Genomic DNA, 27964 nt, shown 5'->3' with positions numbered 1-27964 from the left:
TGGAGTCGATGGGGGAGGTAAAGCGACGAGTGTAGCATCTCTTGCGGTTGCAAGGGAAAGTGCCCGGGGAAGGGGCGGAGCGGGAAGGGAAGAATTGACAAGGGAGTTACTGAGGGAGAGGTCTTTGAGGAAGGCAGACGGGGGGAGATGGGAAGATGTGTCGAGTGGTGGGGTCACATTGGAGGTGGCAAAACTGACGGAGGATTACTTGTTGTATGTGACGGCTGAGTGGGGTGAAAGGTGAGGACTAGGGGGACTCTGCCCTTGTTGCGAGTGGGGGGATGGGGAGAGAGAGCAGTGTTGCGGGGTATGGAGGAGACCCTGGTGCGAGCCTCATCTATAGTAGGGGAGGGGAACCCCCGTTCCCTGAAGAATGAGGACATTTATGATGCCCTGGTGTGGAACGCCTCATCCTGGGAGCAGATGCGGCGTAGACGTAGGAATTGGGAATAGGGGATGGAGTCCTTACAGGAAGCAGGGTGGGAGGAAGAGTACTCAAGATAGCCGTGGGAGTCAGTGGGTTTAGAGTGGATGTCGGTCAGAAGTCTATCACCTGCGATGGAGATAGTGAGGACAAGGAATGGTAGGGAAGTGTCGGACAGGGTCCAGGTGTATTTGAGTGCCGGATGGAAGTTAGTGGTGAAGCGGGTGAAGTCAGTCAGTTGTGTGTAGGTGCAGGAGGTGGCACCAAAGCAATCATCGATGTGGCTGTGCTTGAAACTGGAGACTGTAGTGACACCATCCAACCAGAGATGGCGGTCAGACTGCAGAGACACCATCCAGCTGGAAGGTGGTGCTGTTGATGGCGGTCAGTGCAGGGCCTGCATACCAGAACAAGCGGAGAGCCCCCTCCGACGGGGCGAAAAATGTTGACCTCTCTGGTCACCTATACTGGTGGCCGCCGGAGGTGATTCCCGGATGCATGCGGGGCGGCTGGCATCGACGGGCCTCGCCCCACCTCTGGTGGTAGGAGCTCCACATGTCGTCGCCGGTGTCGTCGGAGACCGGCTGCACTGCCGCGCCCCCGGCGGAGACTGGAATCCGTCGCGGGACCGCCGATGCACGACTGGCCGAGGCTCCTCACCACTGCTGGGCCGACCACAACCCGACCGGATGGTTCGCCAGTGGCCGGGGATCGTCGAAATGTGCGCCGGCTAGGAGCAGAAGGACGTCTTCGGGCAGCCGCCCCAGGTAGGCCCGCTCTATCGGGAGGCTAGGCCTTAAGCAGCGGCCGGCGGAGTGTCGGGTAGCTGACGGCTGGTGGGCGGCTCCGGGCGGGCCATGCGGGTGCGGTGGACCGGAGATGCGGGTGGGTGACCCAGACGGCCTGCGATCGGCTAGACCAGGCATAGGCGGGAGTCGAGCGGCCCGACAGCGTGCGTGTCTCAGGAGAAATCCAAAATCCCAATTTGGATCGTCGCAGGTCACCAATGTAGAGGCACCAAACGTCATGAATGTACGGTTTCTCTATTCAGGCATTATAGGTAAGATATTCATGCACGTTTGGTCCTCTAACAGAAAAGTCATTGTTGCTGCTGTGAGGCTGCTGCCTTATGGGCTTGAGCTAAGCTCCTGCTGAGGTGGCAGGACACTCACGGGGAGAGAGAGCGGGAAGGTTAACCCGGGGTTCGTCATATACTAAGGCACATCGTTATACCCCGTGACAACTCCTTCCCGCCATTGGCCTGTCACATGACCCTACCCTGACTGCCGAGGGTTTGTGTCGCAAGTGGCCTAACCACCAGGTGCCGCCCAACGTGTAATTAAATTCAACCATTCAGATATTGCCACAAGCTGAATTCTCCTTTAGCAGGAGATGTTTGCGGCAGCCAGCATCTCTTCTCCGCCTCTCCCAAACACTCATTTGTATATACACAGTCAGGCTTTGTAATCTGGCCCATGATAGAATTTATTTTTCTATGTTACGGAAAATTGGAACACACAAAATGCAAAAGAAGCAATAAATCTTGTCAAAGCTCGTGGCTTTTGAAGTTGTGGATATCGGGGGGAAGGGACGGGATTCAAAGATTGTTGTTCATAGGAGAATGCTGGTATCAAAGATGTTCAGGGGGTGCAATAGGTTAAAGAGTGGTGCCAGTAGAAGTGGCATAAAGGCCGAGGGATTACTTTATGGAGTTGGCCAAGGCTACTTCGACTACACAAGGCAGCGCATCAGCGAAAATGCCTCAGATGAAGAGGGTGGCAGCGTTGTATTGCGAGACATTTGTTCACTATTTAGGACTGGAGAAGGTGTGGCAATAAGGGACTCAGATGTGACTGGTAACATAATCAACGTGATGACATCCGTACTGAGCGATTTAAAACAAAAATTGGCAACATTCATTGTTTCTTTTGTATTTACTTGTCAATCCCAATTCCATTGTTGGCCTCAGCTGTTAAATAAGAGTAAATGGCCTGTCCCACTTATGTGTCCTTGGCACGCAAATTTAGTGACCACGTGGTCTCGTTGAGACGCACGGGCATTGTATGGCCGCGTGGGGCCGGTCCCACTTAGAAGCACGGAGGGGTATGTAGTTGTGCACGACATCGTGCGGGGCTCCAAAATTTTTTAGTGAACAAAATCTTCACGCGCCAACGGCCTATCGCGGAACTGATGGCCAAAGTGGGTCAGGCCCAAGACCCTGGCGTGATGCAACGTCTCACCTTCAACAGCGGCAGAAGCAGGCAAACGATCGCCGAACTCGGCCTGGGGCTCACGGCCGTTGCGGTCCGGATCCGCCCCCACTTCTATTCCCAGAGCGGGGTCAAGAAAATTGAAGATAGGCACAAAATGCAGGAATAACTCAGTGTGACCGGCAGCATCTCTGGAGACAAGCAATGGGTGACGTTTTGAGTCAAGACCCTACTTTTCAGACTGAAGAAGAGTCTCGACATGAAACGTCACCCATTGCTTCTCTCCAGAGATACTGCCGGTCTCGCTGAGTTACTCCAGCTTTGTGTCCATCTTTAAATGACGTCACGCGTCAGACGGCTGTGCGTACGCATGTAATCGCGCCCGACCTTCGTGGGACCGTCACGGCTCAACTCGACCATGAGGTTGCGTAATTTGCATGCCAAGGACACGTAAGTGGGACAGGCCCTTAAGTCCCTTTGTCCTCAACGATAAAATGACAATGTGTGAGAAGACTATCCTTTAAGAGGGTGTATAATATGAGATTCAATGGGAAAAGAGCTTTCTATTACTGAAAATTGCAATGTGAGGATTTGTCTGGGAGAACAATTATCTCCATAAAGAAGGGGTACACCTGTATAATTAAAATGTCAGTGATGGGCAACTATATAGAGCACAAGGGAACCAAGTATGGTGCAATGAGATAGGAGTAAATAATGACTTCATAGTGAAAGTTATGCACTATGCTCTGTTAAAAGAAACATTCAGCCAGGTTTTCCTGACTATGTTTGCCGAGACAGTTATTTTAAGAGCCGAACACGCAGACTAAATAATTTGTCCTCAGATCTGTGATATTCTAACAGCTCAGCTATAACCTCGGCTCGACTGTTTTACCCCCGGAGGCCAAGGCCTCGTGTTCCTTGACTCACGGCAATTCAAGGTTAATTTTGCTGATCCATGCTGCAATGAAGGTTGCTTCTCACTGCTGTGTTTAGTGAGATCACCCAAACCTTGCATCAAAGTTAAGCGCATCCTCTTTCCCTTCCATAGAAGCTGGAACCTGCATTGTAGGCTTTCTCAAAGTGCAGCTGTTCATAGAATACACTTATTTATACTCCCTCGCAAATAGCTGCCAGGAGCACCTGGTTGCAGTCCTGGAAAGTTTCCTTGACCCCATTGTAGAAAGTGCATCCTTCTTGTCACCATTCCGTCTAGGGTCATCGGAACTCCAGAGAACATTCTTCTGTTCCATTCTATTCATTGAATAATAACACCCCAGTAGCCAGTAGTAAATTGCTTAAGAAGGGTCTCAACCCGAAACATCACCTATTCCTTTTCTCCAGAGATGCAGCCTGACCCTCTGAGTTACTCCAGCTTTTTGTGTCTGTCTTCAGAGAACTGCTTGAATTGTGAAACGACTCTTTAATGCTGCCTTCAAAGATCACACCTGCTGATTGAAATGATGACAGCAAGGAGTACTTGCAACACATAGGAAATATTGGTGCTGAAGGTTTGTTTAGTTTCGATATACAGCACGCTAACAGGTCTTTCAGTCCACCGAGTCCGCACCGATCAGCGACCCCCGCACACTATCCTACACGCCCTAGGGACAATGTCAATCAAACCGTTTTATTTGCCACATACACATATACAGTGGCTTGCAAAAGTATTCATACCCCTTGAACCTTTCCACATTTTGTCACGTTACAACCACAAACGTAAATGTATTTTATTGGGATTTAATGTGATAGACCAACACAAAGTGGTGCATAATTGTGAAGTGGAAGGAAAATGATACATGGTTTTCAATTCTTTTTACAAATAAAAAACTGAAAAGTGTGGCGTGCAAAAGTATTCAGCCCCCTGAGTCAATACTTTGTAGAACCACCTTTCGCTGCAATTACAACTGCAAGTCTTTTGGGGTATGTCTCTACCAGCATTGCACATCTAGAGACTGAATTTTTTTCCCATTCATCTTTGCAAAATAGCTCAAGCTCAGTCAGATTGGATGGAGAGTGTCTGTGAACAGCAATTTTCAATTCTTGCCAGAGATTCTCAATTGGATTTAGGTCTGGACTTTGACTGGGCCATTCTAACACATGAATATGCTTTGATCTAAACCATTCCATTGTAGCTCTGGCTGTATGTTTGGGGTCGTTGTCCTGCTGGAAGGTGAACCTCTGCCCCAGTCTCAAGTCTTTTGCAGACTCTAACAGGTTTTCTTCCAAGATTGCCCTGTATTTGGCTCCATCCATCTTCCCATCAACTCTGACCAGCTTCCCTGTCCCTGCTGAAGAAAAGCATCCCCACAGCATGATGCTGCCACCACCATGTTTCACAGTGGGGATGATGTGTTCAGGGTGAAATGCAGTGTTAGTTTTCCGCCACACATAGCGTTTTGCATTTAGGCCAAAAACTTCAATTTTGGTCTCATCTGAACAGAGCACCTTCCTCCACATGTTTGCTGTGTCCCCCACATGGCTTGTGGCAAACTGCAAACGGGACTTCTTATGGCTTTTTTTCAACAATGGCTTTCTTCTTGCCATTCTTCCATAAAGGCCCGATTTGTGGAGTGCACGACTAATAGTTGTCCTGTGGACAGATTCTCCCACCTGAGCTGTGGATCTCTGCAGCACCTCCAGAGTTACCATGGGCCTCTTGGCTGCTTCTCTGATCAATGCTCTGCTTGCCCGGCCTGTCAGTTTAGGTGGACGGCCATGTCTTGGTAGGTTTGCAGTTGTGCCATACTCTTTCCATTTTCGGATGATGGATTGAACAGTGCTCCGTGAGATGTTCAAAGCTTGGGATATTTTTTTATAACCTAACCCTGCTGTAAACCTCTCCACAACTTTATCCCTGATCTGTCTGGTGTGTTCCTTGGTCTTCTTGATGCTGTTTGTTCACTAATGTTCTCTAACAAACCTCCGAGGCCTTCACAGAACAGCTGTATTTATACTGAGATTAGATTACACACAAGTGGACTCTATTTACTAGTTAGGTGACTTCTGAAGACAATTCTAAAGGGGGCTGAATACTTTTACACGCCACACTTTCCAGTTTTTTTATTTATTAAAAAATTTGAAAACCATGTATCATTTTCCTTCCACTTCACAATTATGCACCACTTTGTGTTGGTCTATCACATAAAATCCCAATAAAATACATTTACGTTTGTGGTTGTAACGTGACAAAATGTGGAAAAGTTCAAGGGGTATGAATACTTTTACAAGCCACTGTGAGTGCAGTAAAATGAATTTGCCAGCAGCGGTACAATCAATAAAGAACACACAATAGACAATAAGATTTAACACAAACATCCACCACAGCAATTTTCACGGTGGTGGAAGGCACAAGTACATCAGGGGTCTCTCTATCAAAACATGTGTAGAATGCATTGCTTGTCCAGGAGTGATGCTTCACTGTCCATGAGCTGCAACTTAGTTTCACCTAGTAGGAAGTGAGGGCGTACAAGCACAGCCACAGCTGCTGAACATCCATCTCATCCTACAGTTTAGAGCGAAAGTCCTTTTTAACCTCTTTGATGGCCTTATTGAGATCATATCTGGACTTCTTGTAAGAATCCACGTAGTCAGACTTGAATGCTTGAAATCTGGTCCTCAAAACATTGCAAAACTCCTGATTCATCCAAGCTTCTGGTTTTATCTGATTTAATGTTGATTTATCTATATACCTATAGAACTATTTATTTATTTTTGTTTGACGGCACTAAATTGATAGACAATGAAGAACCTTATCTAATATTACAATAGGATCTTGATCAACTGGGTCATCAATGGGATGAGAATTAGCAGATGCAGTTTAATTCAGATGAATGTGACATGTCGCATTTTGGCAAGACAAACTGGGCAGGATTTGCAAAGTACATGGTAGTGCTCAAGGGAGTGTTCAGGAACAGAGAGACGTATGGACCTGTCCCACAGGCGACTTTTTATGGTCATGAGGAGTTCCCACATTTTGGCATCATTGTGGTCACCATGAATTTTTCAACATGTTGAAACATTAGCGGCGACCAGAATGAAGCCGCCATGGGGAGTAGCGAGAATTCTCGTCCCGTAGGTGCAGTGGTAGTGGGTCGCCAGGAGGTCGAAGGTTGTCGTAGGTTCTCGTAGGTTGTAGCCGGTGCTGACCGGTAAATTTCATTGGGTCATTGGGGGGGGGAAAAAAAAGGATAACCAACCGGTAATGGCTGCCGAGCTTCACAGCCGTGTATCTCTGGCTTCTTAAAAGTTGTCTCCACTCCTTCTCCCCCCCTTCCTCCCCTATTCCCCCCCCCCCCCCTATTCCCCCTCTTTTAAAGGACTTACGTGACCCTTCCCGCACACTGTGCTTTCAGCGTCTTAATTACAGCGCCAACCTTCGTGTTCATCGCGGTGTGTGTCTATGTCACATCGGCTTTGCACCGTGTGAATTTCACTCCGAGAACGCTCTCCCCGCTTGCCCTGTCCCCTGCCTGTATAACAGGCTGGTGAAGGAAACGATGTGTGTGTGTGTTCCATTCTTGACAGTCGCCGTTTCAGTCGCCGAGCAATCACGGAGCAATTGGGGGAGAAGGGACCTTGGTCAGGGAGGTAACCAAGATCCCAATGGTCACTCTGACAGAGCTCCAGAGTTCCTCTGTGGAGATGGGAGAAACTTCCAGGAGGACAACTATATCTGCAGCACTCCACCAATCAGGCCTTTATGGTAGAGTGGCCAAACAGAAGCCACTCCTCAGTAAAAGGCACATGACAGCCTGCTTCGAGTTTGCCGAAAGGCACCTAAAGGACTCTCAGACCATGAGAAACAAGATTCTCTGGTCTGATGAAACAAAGACTGAACTCTTTGGCCTGAATGCCAAGTGTCACGTCTGAAGAAAACCAAGCACCGCTCATCACGGTGAAGCATGGTGGTGGCAGCATCATGCTGTGGGGGATGTTTTTCAGTGACAGGAACTGGGAGACCAGTCAGGATTGAGGGAAAGATGAATGGAGCAAAGTACAGAGAGATCCTTGATGAAAACCAGCTCCAGAACGTTCTGGACCTCAGACTGGGGCGGAGGTTCACCTTCCAACAAGAGAACGACCATAAGCACAGAGCCAAGACAACGCAGGAGTGGCTTCGTGACAAGTCTGTGAATATCCTTAAGTGGCCAAGCCAGAGCCCGGACTTGAATCTGATCGAACATCTCTGGAGGGACCTGAAAATAGCTGTGCATCGACGCTCCCCATCCAACCTGACAGAGCTTGAGAGGATCTGCAGAGAAGAATGGGAGAAATTACCCAAATACAGATGTGCCAAGCTTGTAGCGTCATACCCAAGAAGACTTGAGGTTGTAATCGCTGCCAAAGGTGCCTCAACAAAGTACTGAGTAAACAGTCTGAATACTTATGTAAATGTGATATTTCAGTTATTTCTTTTTAATTACTTTGCAAACATTTCTAAACACCTGTTTTGCTTTTTTATTATGGGGTATTGTGTTTAGATTGCTAATTACAAAAAATGAATTTAATCCATTTTAGAAAAAGACTGATACGTAACAAAATGTTGAAAAAGTGAAGGGGTCTGAATACTTTCTGAATGCACTGTATATAATTCCAAGTAGACAGGGTGACGAACAAGGTATTTGGCACATTTGACTTCATCGGTCAGGTTAGTGAGTACAGGAGTTAGATGTCATGTTACATCTGTACATAGATGTCCACATTTAGAGTACTGTGTCCTGTTCTGGCTAACCTACAATACAGAGAATATAATTAAACTAACATTGGGAAACCTACGGCTTAGGAAGAAGGAGGTTAAACTGGAGATTAAACTAGACAGGTTCTAGAGGAGATTTATGAGGATGTTGCCAGGTCTGGAAGATTTGAGTTATTATGAAAGTCAATATAGCCTGGGCCATTTCCTTGGAGAATAGGAGACTTAGAGGTGACCTTATCGACATTTACAAAATCATTTACAAAATCTTAGATAATGTGAATCTTTCCTCCAGGTCGTCTGACACTGGTGGGCATAGGTTTAAAGTGAGGGGAGAAAGATTTAAAATGGACATCAGGGACAACTTTTCACATTGAGGGTGATGCATACATCGAACAAGCTGCCAGATGAAGTGTTAGAGGCAAATGCAATTATAACATTAAATTACCCTTGGTAAGGTATGTGGATAGGGATGTGCTAAGTCGGACTAACACGGTTAGGCAACTTGGTTGGCATGATCTGAGCTGAAGGGCCTGTTTCTGTGCTGTATAGCTCTCTGACTCTAAATTGCAGGCAATAGATTTTCTTTCACCATGTCTCTCACTCATTAAACTGACCACTTTTGGGAACAGCCTGTTTTAAAATTCTTATTCGTTTTTTAAAGTGTATTCATGGACCAGCCCTTTTCTGGCTCTTAAATCTTCTCAAACTCTTGGCCTAATTAGCACTACGTTTAATTGCTCCACAATTTTACAGTCATGCTTTCAGCTGCTAGTGTTTTAGGCTTTGGAATTTTCTCTCTAAGCGTCACACAATCCTTACCCTCTTTCTCTTTTCAGGCCATCTTTACCACTTTTTCATTTACCTAAATGAAATTAAATCCAGTCCAACAATTCAGAAAATGAATTAGAGTCCTTTGTCCCCCAATACTATTAGAAGGATTTATACATGCATGACTTTCCCTCCATGTATTGACAGAAAACTGTTGAGTATTGCTCCACCCAGTGGCTCAATAGAAAACTAAAGGAAAATTGCAAGTTGAATCTACAACATTCATCTGGTAACACGTTTAATAAGCAAGTTCGGTATCCCGAAAAATGCAAGGAACCATGGGATTTGTCAAAGGTTATTTGAGAAAAAAAGCGAACGGGGGTGCCAGGTAGCGGGAGAGTGGGGTGTAACAGCGAGAGAGAGGGGGCAGATGCGAGTGGGAGACAGGGGAGAGACTGGACCGGTGGAGAGACGGTGAGCGGTGGGGGAGAGAGAAAGGTGGTGCAAGACATGCGTGTTTGTGTTTTACTCACAAATGTGTTTAGTTTAACATTCCACGGGGAGTGCCGGGGTTTGCACGTTGATTGCAGAGACGGGCAATGTTACCCAGTCCCTCCCTCCAGTCTGGGGTGGGAGGATTGGGAGGGGCGGGCAGGGGGGTGGAGGGATTGTCCTAGCGCCGGGGAGTTCTTGCGGAGACGGGGTAACCGGGACCTGCAGTGAAGCTGCGATAGCGAGTTCCTCTCTCCACGTCCCTCTCCCCATCCCACTCCCCGCCGCTTTTACCCGCAGAGAGGTGTCGCTATGTTGGAAGGAACTGCAGATGCTGGTTTACACCCACAAATACACAACTAAAAATAAACCAAAAACATACTCCTAACAAGACCAAAAAAAAAAGATAAATTAGACAGACCGCAGCCACAAGGCACCGCCACCGGAAATACCAGTTGTTCTTTAGATGGCATTGTACCATCCCACATGAAGGGCATTGGATCAATAAACATCTTTACAAATGTGTGAAATTTGTTTAACCAAGAACAAAGTGATATCACCCGTCTGGAAATTAGTCGCGACATGGCAGGTGGTTGTCCTAATTAACCATCTTATTTGGCAGCATTAATATCCCAAATAACCTCATAAACGGCACACACACAATACTCCTCGCCAAATTTCAACCTGATTTGTCCGAGTAGTGAAATAGAGAATAGTCTGATTCCACAAACACATTTCTCTTGAAACCGTGCTCTATAAAGGTCCCGCTCTCCAACTGCCTTCTTTGGCTACACTAGGATGTATCCGTTGAACATGCAAGTGTTGCTTGACTGCTTTGTTCAAAAAGTTTGAAGTCACAGGAACTCATCATTTCCTTGTCAATGCCACTCCTCACAGATTGCCCCTCACACTTATATAAGAGACCTCACATTAAATTTATTAAAATTCACAACATTTTGGAAACCTTTCCTTCAGTCCCGGCAGAATGTTGAATGCAGCGGGGCATTAGTTTGCATTAGAAGTACAGGCATTCGTAGTCAATTGGTAGCATTGTGCCAATGGTAGCAAATGGAAATGGCTGAAAATAGACACAAAATGCTGGAGTAACTCAGCAGGACAGGCAGCTTCTGGAGAGAAAGAATGGGTGACTTTTCATGCCGAGACCCTTCTTCAGACCGAGAGCCATGGAGAGGAAAACTAGAGATATGGAAAGGAACAAAGAGAATGTAAGGTGTGAAAACGACAGATCAAAGCAGACGATGATCAGGAAATGTGGAATGGTTCATTGCTGGGTAAGGGGAAGTTGACAACGAGGCATACAAACAGTAAAAATCAGGAGGACAGTGAGTCGGAGAACAAGGGTGGGGGAGGGACAGGGAGAGAGGGAAAGCTAGGGTTATTTGAAGTTAGAGAAATCATTCTTCCTACCGTAGAGTTAACTTGCACATGTTGAGTTTTACTGCTTGTTGTATTACAATATAGCATCACAGTCGAAGAAAAAGTGCAATTTTACAACAACAAATAACAAGGACCTGATTTGTACAACAGTGATACCAGAGTATCCCTGTGGTAAGTGGGGTTGTTGGAGATAATTGTCTTCTTGCCTTGGATTAATCAAGACATGATAACTGAATGTCCATAAATGTGTTTAAAAAGTTACACTTTTTACAGCTGGAACAAGTGTGCAGACCACACAGGAACAGGGCATGTGCTTCTCACTTCCTCCAAGGTGATATACTGGACAATTAATTGTATCCGTTTAACCTGAGAGTGGACTGTATGAGCAGGAACAGGATCGGTCGAAGGTGTAGCATGCAAGAGCATGATCTGTTCTCCATTGTTGAATGCCACTGTGTCTGAGGTAAGTACTGTTGGGAATCTGCAGAGATGAATGGTGGGGAAGAATGGATTTAATGAAGACTCACCCGTATTTAATAATGACAAATCTTACCCAGGGCACCGGCAATTCCCTTTCTGGCTTCCCACAGAGTTGTTGGATACATCTGATCAGGCCCGGGAGATTTGTCCATCTCAACACACTTAAGGACCTTCAACACAACCTCGACCATAATGTTGATTGCCCTCAAGACACTTCCATTGACTTCTAAGCTCCCCCCGGTAAAAGCAGAGAAAAAATATTCACAAATACCTTGCCCATCTCCTGTTACTCCACACAGAGTTGACTTCTTTGAACTCTGAGAGACCCCATTCTCTCTCTGTTTACCCTTTTCCCCTTAATATACTTATAAAATCTCTTGGGATTAACTTTAATATTATCTTCCAGAACTATCTTCTGTCTCCATTTTGCCCTCCTGGTTTCCTTTTTTTTTTTTTTTTTCGCGTCCCTGAAACTCCTCCAGGGATACACTGGAGGGATCTGCATCTCCTCTGCATTCACTTCAGTGCAATATAGTCTTTCCCATCTCCCACAGAACCAATGTTTTATAAATTTGAACCAAGTACAATTTATCTGTCTCAGATAGATAAATAGTGAAGAAGACTTTTGACATGTTGGCCTTCATCAACTGGGGAAGTGAGTACAGAAATGCAGTATATTTGTGCAGTCGTTGGTGAGGCTGCACACTGAGTATTTTGTTCAGTTTCAGTCACCCTCCTGCTATGAAAAGATGTCAATAAGCTGAAAAGGGTACAGAGAAGATTTATGAGAATGATGGTCTGGCCCGAGAGTTTGACTAGAGCGAGAGGTTGGGAAAACTAGGACTTTATTCCTTGGACTGCGGGAGGCTGAGGAATGATCTTATATTGTATAAAGCCTTGAGAGGAATAGATGGGGTAATAGATGCAGTTTTTTCCCCAGGGTTCCTTCGTCTGGTGGTACGTACTTTCAAGTTTGTGTAGTTTCTGCTCGACTGGAGCAGGGAGAAGAAGGAATGACCAGAGTGGGAAGATCCTTGATTACCTTGGCTGCCTTCCTTTGGATGCACAATGGTGGAGTCAATGGTGGGGAGTCTGGTCCGTGTGATGGTTCCTTGTTCCTGGTTCCTGAAGACAATAACCCACACCTTAATCTTGCTGACATTGAGGGAGAGGTCATTGTCCTGAAACTGCTACTAAGCTCTTGATCTCCTCTGCATGTAGATCTCCATCTCATTATTGTTCATAATCCTACCCACCACAGTGGTGTCACCCGCAGACTCGTAGATGGAGAAACTGGCTGCACACTGGTGAATGGATGGGGATGTCCAGACTACATTGACTCCCCCCCCCCCCCCCCCCCCCCCCCCCCCCCCCCCCCCCCCCCCCCCCCCCCCCCCCCCCCTTAGGACAATTGTCAGCTGACGAACAACCTGAATGAGTTTTACTGCAGGTTTGAAAATCTGAAACGTAAATTTTTTGCAAATTGGGCCAATAGATCTGTGGATGATGCACTCAATCTGGGCCTGCACTTCATCCTCCAGCACATTGACCGCCAGGGGATCTATGCGAGGATGTTGTTTCTTGATTTTAGCTCTGCATTCAACACCATTGTGCCAGAGCTACCACGCTCCAAACTTTCTGAGTTGACTGTGCCTGAACTCCCCTGTCGGTGGATCACCAGCTTTCTGACAGACAGGAAGCAGCATGTGAGACGGGAAAGCATATCTTGGACCTGCAAACGTTCATCACTGCAAGATGTGTACTCTCCCCTCTCCTCTACACTTGCCACACCAATGACTGCACCTCCACAGACACCTCAGTCAAGCTTCTCAACTTTGCGGACGACACAACCCTGATTGGCCTGATCCAGGATGGGGATCTCCGTATTCTTTTCAGTTTCACAACTTTCGTATAACATGGTACCCAGAACTGAACACAATATTCTAAATGCGGTCTCACCAATGTCTTATACAACTGCAACATGACCTCCCAACTTCTATACTCAATACTCTGACTGTTGAAGGCCAAAGTGCTAAAATACTTTTTGACCACCAGATATACCTGCGACATGACCTTCAAGGAACCATACAACCATCAACCATTCCTCTGCCCACCTGGCTAATTGATCCAGATCCTACCACAATCTTTCACAACCATCTTCACTATATGCGAAATCACTCACTTCTGTATCATCAGCAAACTTGCTAATCTTGCCCTGTTCTGTGAAGCTTCACAGAGTGCTGGAGTAACTTAGCGGGTCAGGCTGAGTACAGAGGTTGGGAAGATGTTGCAGTTGCATAAGTAGGTGGTTAGGCTGCATTCAGAGTATTGTCTTCAGTTCTGGGCACCATGTTATAGGAATTATGTCATCAAACTGGAACGGGTACAGTGAAGATTTACTAGGATGTTATCAGCACTAGGGGGCCAGAGTTATAGGGAGAGGTTGAGTAGGCTGGGACTCTATTTCATGGAGCACAGGAGGATGAGGGATGATCTAATAAAGGTATACAAAATCATGATTTGAATAGATATGGTTGAGTCTTTTGCCCTGAGTAGGTGAATTGAGGAGCAGAGGACATAGGTTTAAGGTGAAGGGCAAAAGATTTAATAGGAATCTGAAGGGTATGTTTTTCACACAAAGGGTGGTAGGTGTATGGAATAAGCTGCCAGAGGAGGTAGTTGAGGCGGGGACTATCGCAACATTTAAGAAACAGACAGGTACATGGATAGGACAAGTTCGGAGGGATATGGATCAAACGTGGGCAGGTGGGACTAGTGCAGATGGGACATGCGCTATGACTATCAATCATTCCCTCTCGAACCCATTCTCCTGCCTTCTCCCCATTACCTCCGACACCCGTATCAATCAAGTATTTATCAATCTCATCCTGAAAAATGTCCATTGACTTGGCCTCCACAGCTGTCTGTGGCAATGAATTCCACAGTTCACGACCCTCTGACTAAAGAAATTCCTGCTTATCTCCTTCCTAAAGGAATGTCTTTTAATTCCGAGGCTGTGGCCACTGGTCCTAGACTCTCCCACTAGTGGAAATATCCTCTCCAAATCCACTACATCCAGGTTTTTACCAAGCTGGGACAGACGGCAACAGCTTCACACCGTGTCCCAAAGCTTGTGCTTGTCCTGAATCACCCAAGGCAGCAGAGACGTTATAGGAGAGGGCAAGCACCGTCACAAAGTAGCTCACGATGTTTTGGGTAACATTCAGGAATGTCTATGCGTGTCACATCATGAATATTACTGAAGAACGGTCTTGACCCGAAATATAATCTATACTTTTTCTCCAGAGATGCTGCCTGACTCACTGAGTTACTCCAGCACTCTGTGAAACGTCGCCTATTCATATTCTCCGCAGATGCTGCCAGACCCACTGAGTTACTCCAGCACTTTGTGTCTATTTTCCCTTCACCCATCTGCACAAACCCATTCTCCCCCTCCTTTCCTCTGATCCTTTCCACCCATAAACCTCTCTCTGCCTTTACATTTCACTTCTCTTTCAAATCTGCTCTACTTATCTACATTCATTTTTCTTCTTAACTTTTTAGTCATAGAATGATGCAGTGTGGAAACAGGCCCTTCAGGCCAACTTGCCCACACCGACCAACATGTCCCATCTACACGAGTCCCACTCACAAGCATTTGGCCCATATCCATCTAAATCTGTCCTATCCATGTACGTGTCCAAATGTCTCTTAAATATTAGGGTAGTCCCAGCGTTTACCTCCTCTGGCAGCTCGTTCCATACACCCAGCACCCTTTGTGTGAAAAAGCTACCTTTCAGATTCCTGTTAATTTCTGAAATATTGGTCATAAATTTGGTGCAAAAATGCTCCAAAATAAGGCTCAGAATGCATCAGAGAGCATCTAAAACCCAAGAGCTTCCAGGGCCCGCTTAAGGACCCTGACATCGAGGGACTTCACGCTTCGCGCTCGTGATGTACGCAGCGCGCACACTATTTCACATTAAATTTTTTGTAATCCTGTCGCGCCACTCCCCTTTTTGGAAAGCTTCATACAGGCCTGAAGTCTAACATGGGCAGGACCTACACAGTGAATGGTAAAGCTCTGGGGAATGTTGTAGAGCAGAGGGATCTAGGAGTGCAGATGCATGGTTCCTTGAAGGTGGAGTCACAGGTAGATAGGGCGGTCAAAGAGGCTTTTGGCACTTAGGCCTTCATCAGTCAGAGTAATTAGTATAGAAGTTGGGAGGTCATGTTGCAGGTGTATAAGGTCAAGATTCAAGATTCAAGATAGATTTAATTGTCACGTGTGCCTGATGGCACAGTGAAATGAATTTCCATACAGCCATACAATAAAAATCAACAGGACACAACACACTATAGAGTTTGACATAAAACATCCCCACACAGCAGAATCAAAGTTCCCCACTGTGTGGGAAGGCACCAAAGTCAGTCTCTTCCTCCACTATTCCCCGTGGTCAGGGCCTCCCCAAGCCCTCCGCAGTTGCCGCTACGGGCGGCCCGATGTCCAGGACCGCTCGCTGGGGTGTTGTTAGTCCGACGTCGGGGCTGCGGGACGTCCTCAGCGGCGTGGACACAGAGTCGGCCCCCTCCTACCGGAGTCTGCGGCTTCCAAAGTCCGTAGGCCGCGCCGGGTGGAGACTGCTGCTGGAGACCCTCTGCAAGGCGCCCCAGGACTCCACGATGCCGTTCAGCGCCGCCCGCGTTGGAAGCTCTCCGCACCAGAGCTCCATGATGTTGGAGCAGCGGCCCAACGCTCCGGAGCTCCAAAAGACAGAAATAACAGACAGGCTGTAGGCAGAGGCGTTGGTGCATCCGCATTTAGAGTATTGTATTCAGTATTGGAGATAGGGTGAGATAGGGATACTGGAAGCACAGTTATGAGTGGGATTGTTGGATATAATGAGTCTATTTTTGCACAAATACCTGGTACATTTTTTCTGACATCCATGGAATCAGCAGCCAGAGAGTTAATTCCACCAAGCCAATCACAGGGATAGAGCGAGGCAGCATTTCCATATAACCTGTTCTTTAATTGACATTGTACCATCCCACATGAAAGGCACTGGGCCAATAAACATCTTTATAAATGTGTGAAATTTGCTTAACTTGGAGCAGAGTGAAATTGTACTCGAAGTTCTGGCAGGTTTGTCCTAATTAGCCACCTTATTTTGCAGCATTAATATCCCAAATAACCTCACAAACAGCACACATGCAAAACTCCTCTCCTCACAAAGTTTCATCCTCAATTGTCCGAGTAGTGAAATAGAGAACAGTCTGGTTCTACAAGCACATGTCTCTGGAAACCGTGTTCTGTAAAGGACCAGCTCTCCAACTGCCTTCTTTGGCTACACTATGATGTATCCGTTGAACATACAAGTGTAACTTGACTGCTTTGTTCAAGAAGTTTAAAGTCACAGAAACTCATTGTTTCCTTGTCAATGCCGCTCCTCAGAGATTGCCTCTCACACTTATATCAGAGACCTCACATAAATGGTTTCTTGAAATTCACAACATTTTAGAAACCTTTCCCTTAGTCCCCGCAGAATGTTGAATGCAGAGGGGCATTAGTTTGCATTAGAAGTGCAGGCATTTGTAGTCAAATAGTTCAAGTTCAAGTGAGTTTATTGTCATGTGTCCCTGATAATACAATGAAATTCTTGCTTTGCTTCAGCACACAGAACATAGTAGGCATTTACTACAAAACAGATCGGTGTGTCCATATACCATCATATAAATATATACACATGAATAAATAAACTGATGAAGTGATGAAGTGCAAATAACAGATAATGGATTATTAATAATCAGAGTTTTGTCCGAGCCAGGTTTAATGGCCCAATGGCTGTGGAGAAGTAGCTATTCCTGAACCTGGTTGTTGCAGTCTTCAGGCTCCTGTACCTTCTACCTGAAGGTAGCAGGGAGATTAGTGTGTGGCCAGGATGGTGTGGGTCTTTGATGATACTGCCAGCCTTTTTGAGGCAGCAACTGAATTAAATCCCCTCGATGGAAGGATGGTCAAAGCCGATGATGGACTGGGCAGTGTTTACTACTTTTTGTACTTTTCCTCTCCAGGGCGCTCAAGTTGCCGAACCAAGCCACGATGCAACCGGTCAGCATGCTCTCTACTGTGCACCTGTGGAAGTTAGAGAGAATCCTCCTTGACAAACCAACTCTCCGTAATCTTCTCAGGAAGTAGAGGCGCTGATGAGCTTTCTTGATAATTGCATTAGTGTTCTTGGACCAGGAAAGATCTTCAGAGATGTGCACGACCAGGAATTTGAAGCTCTAGACCCTTTCAACCATCGACCCGTTGATATAAACGGGCTGTGGGTCCCCATCCTACTCTGGTGTTGAGGCCCAGGTTATTATGCTGGCACCATATGGACAGTTGCTCGATCTCTCTTCTATACTCTGACTCATCCGCATCATTGATACATCCCACAACAGTGGTGTCGTCAGCGAACTTGATGATAGAGTTTGCACTGAGACTGGCTACGCAGTCATGTGTACAGAGTGAGTACAGCAGGGGGCTGAGTACGCAGCTTTGAGGTGCTCCCATGCTGATTGTTATCAAGGCTGTCACATTTCCACCAATACGAACAGACTGTGGTCTGTGAAATGGTAGCATCGTGCCAATGGTAGCAAGAGGAAATGGCTGAACATAGACACAAAATGCTGAGGCAACTTTCAAAACACCTCAGCCCCACCACTCCTCAGAGCCCCATACACATTCACACACAAAATTGTTGTGTGTGGACATGCACTGGAGGCACTGTGCCACATAATGAACACTAATATAATAATTTGCTGACCTGCCATCCCATCAATCTGAACATGCGTACATGTATATTGCTCCAGTGATATATTCATTTTGTCTTACACAATATTAAAAATGAAAAGAAGTAAAATACTCCCTTACACATTTTATCTTCTATTATTAGGAGGCAGCAGTGTATCCCGGGTTATCTTGCCGATTGCAATCATCTGCAACATTGCAACAATAAATCGAGCTATAGCAAGGTTTCGAAGAAAGGTAATGCTAACCATTTGCTGATAATTTTGTTTTACAACTGATTTCGAACATGCAAAATGAATCTGATGAAAATCAGAAATTGACTGTCTGAATTGTTCTGTTATGCATTTCTAGTGTATATCTTGACATATAAAAGGTTTCTTAAACTTAGTTATGCCAATGGCACATTTCTGTCAGTAAGCTTTGAAGTCAGTGATGTACACGATAATATATTAATTTTATATTTGTAAAGTTATAATGTTGTGAACTGAAATAAAAATGATTTAAAAAAAAGGTAGAGCTCATCAAGCATTAAGTATGCTTATATAAAATGTATCACTAGAATTTATAGTTACAGAAATAATGTCAATGTTATGTGTGAAATTTGTGGCCCTATTAAAAGCTTTTAAACATCAACTGGGGCATAGTGACCAAGGTTCATGTAAATAAACATTTTAACAAAATGCTATATGTATTTAAATGTAGTTTTGGATGATGCTCAGTTTGTTACTGATACCCCTAAAATATTGTGATAGGTCTATATCAACATTTATTAGTTTTTATGGTCGTATTCTGTTGTTTTGTACAATTAAAATATATTTCAGGATGTTGAGTTATTTTACTTTTCTTTCCTTTTCCGTTTTCTTTTTCCTCTTCTAATTTTGTTCAATCCAAACGCCTAAAAACCCTAAAGTAAGTGAATTCCCTCAAGAAGCAGTTCCTGATGGCGAACCACATGAGCCGGCCCCAAAGAGACTGATTCGGTCCATGACAAGTGATGGTCAACAAACAGCTACCGTCGAGCACCCTGACCGCAGGCATGGCCTACCAGTGCATTGCATCATCTGCAAAGTCTCTTCTCAAAGTACGTCAAAGAACAAGCCACAGGTAAACGAAAAGTAGAGAAATTAGTACGATGTTCATTGGGTCATTGGGGGGAAAAAAAAAGGATAACCGGTAATGTCCGCCGAGCTTCATAGAAACATAGAAACATAGAAATTAGGTGCAGGAGTAGGCCATTCCGTCCTTCGAGCCTGCACCGCCATTCAATATGATCATGGCTGATCATCCAACTCAGTATCCCGTACCTGCCTTCTCTCCATACCCCCTGATCCCCTTAGCCACAAGGGCCACATCTAACTCCCTCTTAAATATAGCCAATGAACTGGCCTCAACTACCCTCTGTGGCAGAGAGTTCCAGAGATTCACCACTCTCTGCGTGAAAAAAGTTCTTCTCATCTCGGTTTTAAAGGATTTCCCCTTTATCCTTAAGCTGTGACCCCTTGTCCTGGACTTCCCTAACATCAGGAACAATCTTCCTGCATCTAGCCTGTCCAACCCCTTAAGAATGTTGTAAGTTTCTATAAGATCCCCTCTCAATCTTCTAAATTCTAGAGAGTATAAACCAAGTCTATCCAGTCTTTCTTCATAAGACAGTCCTGACATCCCAGGAATCAGTCTGGTGAACCGTCTCTGCACTCCCTCTATGGCAATAATGTCCTTCCTCAGATTTGGAGACCAAAACTGTACACAATACTCCAGGTGTGGTCTCACCAAGACCCTGTACAACTGCAGTAGAACCTCTCTGCTCCTATACTCAAATCCTTTTGCAATGAAAGCTAACATACCATTCGCTTTCTTTACTGCCGGCTGCACCTGCATGCCTACCTTCAATGACTGGTGTACCATGACACCCAGGTCTCGTTGCATCTCCCCCTTTCCCAATCGGCCACCATTTAGATAATAGTCTGCTTTCCTGTATTTGCCACCGAAATGGATAACCTCACATTTATCCACATTATACTGCATCTGCCAAACATTTGCCCACTCACCCAGCCTATCCAAGTCACCCTGCAGTCTCCTAGCATCCTCCTCACAGCTAACACTGCCCCCCAGCTTAGTGTCATCCGCAAACTTGGAGATATTGCCTTCAATTCCCTCATCCAGATCATTAATATATATTGTTAATAGCTGGGGTCCCAGTACTGAGCCTTGGGGTACCCCACTAGTCACTGCCTGCCATTGTGAAAAGGACCCGTTTACTCCTACTCTTTGCTTCCTGTTTGCCAGCCAGTTCTCTATCCACATCCATACTGAACCCCCAATGCCTTGTGCTCACAGCCGTGTATCTCTGGCTTCTTAAAAGTTGTCTCCATTCCTTCTCCCCCCCTTCGTCCCCCTATCCCCCTTTCCCCCCCCCCCCCCCTCTTTTAAAGGACTTACGTGACCCTTCCCGCACACTGTGCTTTCACCGTCTTAATTACAGCGCCAACCTTCGTGTTCATCGCGGTGTGTGTCTGTGTCATATCGGCTTTGCACCGTGTGAATTTCACTCCGAGAACGCTCTCCCCACTCTCCCCGCTTGCCCTGTCCCCTGCCTGTATAACAGGCTGGTGAAGGAAACGATGTGTGTGTGTGTTCCATTCTTGACAGTCGCCGAGCAATCACGGAGCAATCGGGGGAGAAGGGACCTTGGTCAGGGAGGTAACCAAGATCCCAATGGTCACTCTGACAGAGCTCCAGAGTTCCTCTGTGGAGAAATGGAGAACCTTCCAGGAGGACAACTATATCTGCAGCACTCCACCAATCAGGTCTTTATGGTAGAGTGGCCAAACAGAAGCCACTCCTCAGTAAAAGGCACATGACAGTCTGCTTCGAGTTTGCCGAAAGGCACCTAAAGGACTCTCAGACCATGAGAAACAAGATTCTCTGGTCTGATGAAACAAAGATTGAACTCTTTGGCCTGAATGCCAAGTGTCACGTCTGAAGAAAACCAAGCACCGCTCATCACGGTGAAGCATGGTGGTGGCAGCATCATGCTGTGGGGGATGCTTTTCAGTGACAGGAACTGGGAGACCAGTCAGGATTGAGGGAAAGATGAATGGAGCAAAGTACAGAGAGATCCTTGATGAAAACCAGCTCCAGAACATTCTGGACCTCAGACTGGGGCGGAGGTTCACCTTCCAACAAGAGAACGACCATAAGCACAGAGCCAAGACAACGCAGGAGTGGCTTCGTGACAAGTCTGTGAATATCCTTAAGTGGCCAAGCCAGAGCCCGGACTTGAATCTGATCGAACATCTCTGGAGGGACCTGAAAATAGCTGTGCATCGACGCTCCCCATCCAACCTGACAGAGCTTGAGAGGATCTGCAGAGAAGAATGGGAGAAATTACCCAAATACAGATGTGCCAAGCTTGTAGTGTCATACCCAAGAAGACTTGAGGTTGTAATCGCTGCCAAAGGTGCCTCAACAAAGTACTGAGTAAAGGGTCTGAATACTTATGTAAATGTGATATTTCAGTTATTTCTTTTTAATTACTTTGCAAACATTTCTAAACACCTGTTTTGCTTTTTTATTATGGGGTATTGTGTTTAGATTGCTGATTACAAAAAATGAATTTAATCCATTTTAGAAAAAGACTGATACGTAACAAAATGTTGAAAAAGTGAAGGGGTCTGACTACTTTCTGAATGCACTGTATATAATTCCAAGTAGACAGGGTGACGAACAAGGTATTTGGCACATTTGACTTCATCGGTCAGGTTAGTGTGTACATGAGTTAGATGTCATGTTACATCTGTACATAGATGTCCACATTTAGAGTACTGTGTCCTGTTCTGGCTATCCTACAATACAGAGAATATAATTAAACTCACATTGGGAAACGTACAGCTTAGGATAAAGGAGGTTTGGAGATTAAACTAGACAGGTTCTAGAGGAGATTTATGAGGATGTTGCCAGGTCTGGAAGGTTTGAGTTATTATGAAAGTCAATATAGCCTGGGCCATTTCCTTGGAGAATAGGAGACTTAGAGGTGACCTTATCGACATTTACAAAATCATTTACAAAATCTTAGATAATGTGAATCTTTCCTCCGGGTCGTCTGACACTGGTGGGCATAGGTTTAAAGTGAGGGGAGAAAGATTTAAAATGGACATCAGGCCAACTTTTCACATTGAGGGTGATGCATACATCGAACAAGCTGCCAGATGAAGTGTTAGAGGCAAATGCAATTATAACATTAAATTACCCTTGGTAAGGTATGTGGATAGGGATGTGCTAAGTCGGACTAACACGGTTAGGCAACTTGGTTGGCATGATCTGAGCTGAAGGGCCTGTTTCTGTGCTGTATAGCTCTCTGACTAAATTGCAGGCAATAGATTTTCTTTCACCATGTCTCTCACTCATTAAACTGACCACTTTTGGGAACAGCCTGTTTTAAAATTCTTATTCGTTTTTTAAAGTGTATTCATGGACCAGCCCTTTTCTGGCTCTTAAATCTTCTCAAACTCTTGGCCTAATTAGCACTACCTTTAATTGCTCCACAATTTTACAGTCATGCTTTCAGCTGCTAGTGTTTTAGGCTTTGGAATTTTCTCTCTAAGCGTCACACAATCCTTACTCTCTTTCTCTTTTCAGGCCATCTTTACCACTTTTTCATTTACCTAAATGAAATTAAATCCAGTCCAAGAATTCAGAAAATGAATTAGAGTCCTTTGTCCCCCAATACTATTAGAAGGATTTATACATGCATGATTTTCCCTCCATGTATTGACAGAAAATTGTTGAGTATTGCTCCACCCAGTGGCTCAATAGAAAACTAAAGGAAAATTGCAAGTTGAATCTACAACATTCATCTGGTAACACGTTTAATAAGCGAGTTCGGTATCCTGAAAAATGCAAGGAACCATGGGATTTGTCAAAGGTTATTTGAGAAAAAAAGCGAATGGGGGTGCCAGGTAGCGGGAGAGCGGGGTGTAACAGCGAGAGAGAGGGGGCAGATGCGAGTGGGAGACAGGGGAGAGACGGTGAGCGGTGGGGGAGAGAGAAAGGTGGTGCAAGACATGCGTGTTTGTGTTTTACTCACAAATGTGTTTAGTTTAACATTCCACGGGGAGTGCCGGGGTTTGCACGTTGATTGCAGAGATGGGCAATGTTACCCAGTCCCTCCCTCCAGTCTGGGGTGGGAGGATTGGGAGGGGCGGGCAGGGGGGTGGAGGGATTGTCCTAGCGCCGGGGAGTTCTTGCGGAGACGGGGTAACCGGGACCTGCAGTGAAGCTGCGATAGCGAGTTCCTCTCTCCACGTCCCTCTCCCCATCCCACTCCCCGCTGCTTTTACCCGCAGAGAGGTGTCGCTATGTTGGAAGGAGCTGCAGATGCTGGTTTACACCCACAAATACACAACTAAAAATAAACCAAAAACATACTCCTAACAAGACCAAAAAAAAAAAGATAAATTAGACAGACCGCAGCCACAAGACACCGCCACCGGAAATACCAGTTGTTCTTTAGATGGCATTGTACCATCCCACATGAAGGGCACTGGATCAATAAACATCTTTACAAATGTGTGAAATTTGTTTAACCAAGAACAAAGTGATATCACCCGTCTGGAAACTAGTCTCGACATGGCAGGTGGTTGTCCTAATTACCCATCTTATTTGGCAGCATTAATATCCCAAATAACCTCATAAACGGCACACACACAATAATCCTCGCCAAGTTTCAACCTGATTTGTCCGAGTAGTGAAATAGAGCATAGTCTGATTCCACAAACACATTTCTCTTGAAACCATGCTCTATAAAGGACCCGCTCTCCAACTGCCTTCTTTGGCTACACTAGGATGTATCCGTTGAACATGCAAGTGTTGCTTGACTGCTTTGTTCAAGATGTTTGAAGTCACAGGAACTCATCATTTCCTTGTCAATGCCACTCCTCACAGATTGCCCCTCACACTTATATAAGAGACCTCACATTAAATTTATTAAAATTCACAACATTTTGGAAACCTTTCCTTCAGTCCCGGCAGAATGTTGAATGCAGCGGGGCATTAGTTTGCATTAGAAGTACAGGCATTCGTAGCCAATTGGTAGCATTGTGCCAATGGTAGCAAATGGAAATGGCTGAAAATAGACACAAAATGCTGGAGTAACTCAGCAGGACAGGCAGCTTCTGGAGAGAAAGAATGGGTGACTTTTCATGTCGAGACCCTTCTTCAGACCGAGAGCCATGGAGAGGAAAACTAGAGATATGGAAAGGAACAAAGAGAATGTAAGGTGTGAAAACGACAGATCAAAGCGGACGATGATCAGGAAATGTGGAATGGTTCATTGCTGGGTAAGGGGAAGTTGACAACGAGGCATACAAACAGTAAAAATCAGGAGGACAGTGAGTCGGAGAACAAGGGTGGGGGAGGGACAGGGAGAGAGGGAAAGCTAGGGTTACTTGAAGTTAGAGAAATCATCCTTCCTACCGTAGAGTTAACTTGCACATGTTGAGTTTTACTGCTTGTTGTATTGTATTGTATTGTATATCTTTATTGTCATTTCCTGAGTATTCGCATACCCAGAGGAAACAAAAAAACGTTGCTCAACCAGTGTCCATTCAGTGTGCATGAAAAAATAAATAGAAATGAAAATAAAAAATACATGTCATGAACAAATTTAACACTCTACTAAACATTCAACAGCCGTTCCGACCGGCAGCGGCACAACAGTGGCTCTGCTGCAGTGTGGGGGTTTGTGCGCGATACTTGGCAGGGGGCAAAGTCCATTTAACAGTCTTATAGCCTGTGGGAAGAAGCTGAGGAGCATCCTGCTGGTTTTGCAGCTAATGCTCCTGTACCTCTTCCCAGATGGGAGGATGGAGAAAATGTCATGCGATGGGTGGTAAGGGTCTTTGATGATGGAGATGGCTCTGTTGATACATCTCTTCCTGTATATGTCCAGCAGGAAGGGGAGTGGAGCACCAATAATCCTGCTTGCGGTCTTCACTATCCTGTCCAGTTGGTGCCGTTCGTACGCCTTGCAGCTCCCGAACCAGGAAGTGATGCCGTATGTCAGTGTGCTCTCGACAGTCCCCCTATAAAAAGTCCGTAGGTGTGTGGTGGGGAGGCCTGCTTTACGTAGTCTTCGGAGAGGGTGAAGTCGCTGCTGGGCTCTCTTGACCAGAGCTGTGGTGTTGGCCGTGGACGTCAGGTCATCAGACAGATGTATTACAATATAGCATCACAGTCGAAGAAAAAGTGCAATTTTACAACAACAAATAACAAGGACCTGATTTGTACAACAGTGATACCAGACGATCCCTGTGGTAAGTGGGGTTGTTGGAGATAATTGTCTTCTTGCCTTGGATTAATCAAGACATGGTAACTGAATGTCCATAAATGTGTTTAAAAAGTTACACTTTTTACAGCTGGAACAAGTGTGCAGACCACACAGGAACAGGACATGTGCTTCTCACTTCCTCCAAGGTGATATACTGGACAATTAATTGTATCCGTTTAACCTGAGAGTGGACTGTATGAGCAGGAACAGGATTGGTTGAATGTGTAGCATGCAAGAGCATGATCTGTTCTCCATTGTTGAATGCCACTGTTTCTGAGGTAAGTACTGTTGGGAATCTGCAGAGATGAATGGTGGGGACGAATGGATTTAATGAAGACTCACCCGTATTTAATAATGACAAATCTTACCCAGGGCACCGGCAATTCCCTTTCTGGCTTCCCACAGAGTTGTTGGATACATCTGATCAGGCCCGGGAGATTTGTCCATCTCAACACACTTAAGGACCTTCAACACAACCTCGACCATAATGTTGACCACCCTCAAGACACTTCCATTGACTTCCAAGCTCCCCCGGTAAAAGCAGAGAAAAAATATTCACAAATACCTTGCCCATCTCCTGTTACTCCACACAGAGTTGACTTCTTTGAACTCTGAGAGACCCCATTCTCTCTCTGTTTCCCCTTTTCCCCTTAATGTACTTATAAAATCTCTTGGGATTAACTTTAATATTATCTTCCAGAACTATCTTCTGTCTCCATTTTGCCCTCCTGATTTCCTTTTTTCGTGTCCCTGAAACTCCTCCAGGGATACACTGGAGGGATCTGCATCTCCTCTGCATTCACTTTAGTGCAATATAGTCTTTCCCATCTCCCACAGAACCAATGTTTTATAAATTTGACCCAAGTACAATTTATCTGTCTCAGATAGATAAATAGTGAAGAAGACTTTTGACACGTTGGCCTTCATCAACTGGGGAAGTGAGTACAGAAATGCAGTATATTTGTGCAGTCGTTGGTGAGGCTGCACACTGAGTATTTTCAGTTTCAGTCACCCTCCTGCTATGAAAAGATGTCAATAAGCTGAAAAGGGTACAGAGAAGATTTATGAGAATGATGGTCTGGCCCGAGAGTTTGACTAGAGCGAGAGGTTGGGAAAACTAGGACTTTATTCCTTGGACTGCGGGAGGCTGAGGAATGATCTTATATTGTATAAAGCCTTGAGAGGAATAGATGGGGTAAATGCAGTTTTTTCCCCGGGGTTCCTTCGTCTGGTGGTACGTACTTTCAAGCTTGTGTAGTTTCTGCTCGACTGGAGCAGGGAGAAGAAGGAATGACCAGAGTGGGAAGATCCTTGATTACCTTGGCTGCCTTCCTTTGGATGCACAATGGTGGAGTCAATGGTGGGGAGTCTGGTCCGTGTGATGGTTCCTTGTTCCTGGTTCCTGAAGACAATAACCCACTCCTTAATCTTGCTGACATTGAGGGAGAGGTCATTGTCCTGACACTGCTATTAAGCTCTTGGTCTCCTCTGCATGTAGATCTCCATCTCATTATTGTTCATAATCCTGCCCACCACAGTGGTGTCACCCGCAGACTCGTAGATGGAGAAACTGGCTGCACAGTGGTGAATGGATGGGGATGTCCAGACTACATTGACCCCCCCCCCCCCAACCTTTAGGACAATTGTCAGCTGACGAACAACCTGAATGAGTTTTACTGCAGGTTTGAAAATCTGAAACGTAACCCTGGTACCCCCTCCCCAACAAACACAGCCAGACCCCAGTCTGCAAAGAATGGACCCTGCACCCTCTCCGTCCCATTCACCACTTCACACCTACTTAAGGCAAGACTCCAGTATGAAAAGAGTGGACCCTTTCCCACCCGAACCAACACTTCACACCCAACATTTCACACCCAACATTTTTAACCAGTCCCTGCAAAGATGCACTGTCCCTGCCTGCTTCAAAGTCTTCACTATTGTCCCTGTACCCAAAAAGGTTAGGATTACTGGTCTTATTGACTCTGTAGTTATGGAGACCGTTGAAAGGCTTGTGCTGGCCAAGCTGAAAAATATCACAATCCCTCTGCTGGACCCTTTGCATTTTGCAAATTGGGCCAATAGATCTGTGGATGACGCAGTCAATCTGGGCCTGCACTTCATCCTCCAGCACCTTGACCGCCAGGGGATCTATGCGAGGATGTTGTTTCTTGATTTTAGCTCTGCATTCAACACCATTGTGCCAGAGCTACCACGCTCCAAACTTTCTGAGTTGACTGTGCCTGAACTCCCCTGTCGGTGGATCACCAGCTTTCTGACAGACAGGAAGCAGCATGTGAGACGGGAAAGCATATCTTGGACCTGCAAACGCTCAGCACTGCAAGATGTGTACTCTCCCCTCTCCTCTACTCTT

At 45.6% G+C, this 27964-nt stretch overlaps 1 protein-coding gene across 2 annotated transcripts; it reads left to right on the top strand.

Annotated features, from left to right (window-relative positions):
• On the top strand, positions 1–23281 carry LOC129697554 (uncharacterized). Of its 2 annotated transcripts, XM_055636222.1 has the most exons (4): positions 1–1191; positions 18412–18503; positions 19177–19370; positions 20916–23281. In XM_055636222.1, exons 1-4 carry the CDS (start codon positions 980–982, stop codon positions 21084–21086), a joined length of 669 nt encoding a protein of 222 aa, XP_055492197.1. In that variant the 5' UTR covers positions 1–979; the 3' UTR covers positions 21087–23281. The 2 variants fall into 2 exon arrangements, 1 of the variants encoding a protein (XP_055492197.1); XR_008723544.1 differs by lacking the exons at positions 1–1191; positions 20916–23281 and adding an exon at positions 13044–15716 and having other exon boundaries at positions 16271–18503; positions 19177–20519.
• The last annotated feature ends 4683 nt before the right edge of the window (positions 23282–27964 follow it).

Source organism: Leucoraja erinacea, chromosome 5 (genome assembly GCF_028641065.1).
Source record: "Leucoraja erinacea ecotype New England chromosome 5, Leri_hhj_1, whole genome shotgun sequence".
Taxonomy (NCBI): Eukaryota; Metazoa; Chordata; class Chondrichthyes; order Rajiformes; family Rajidae; genus Leucoraja; species Leucoraja erinaceus.
This window is presented reverse-complemented; position numbering and strand designations above follow the sequence as displayed.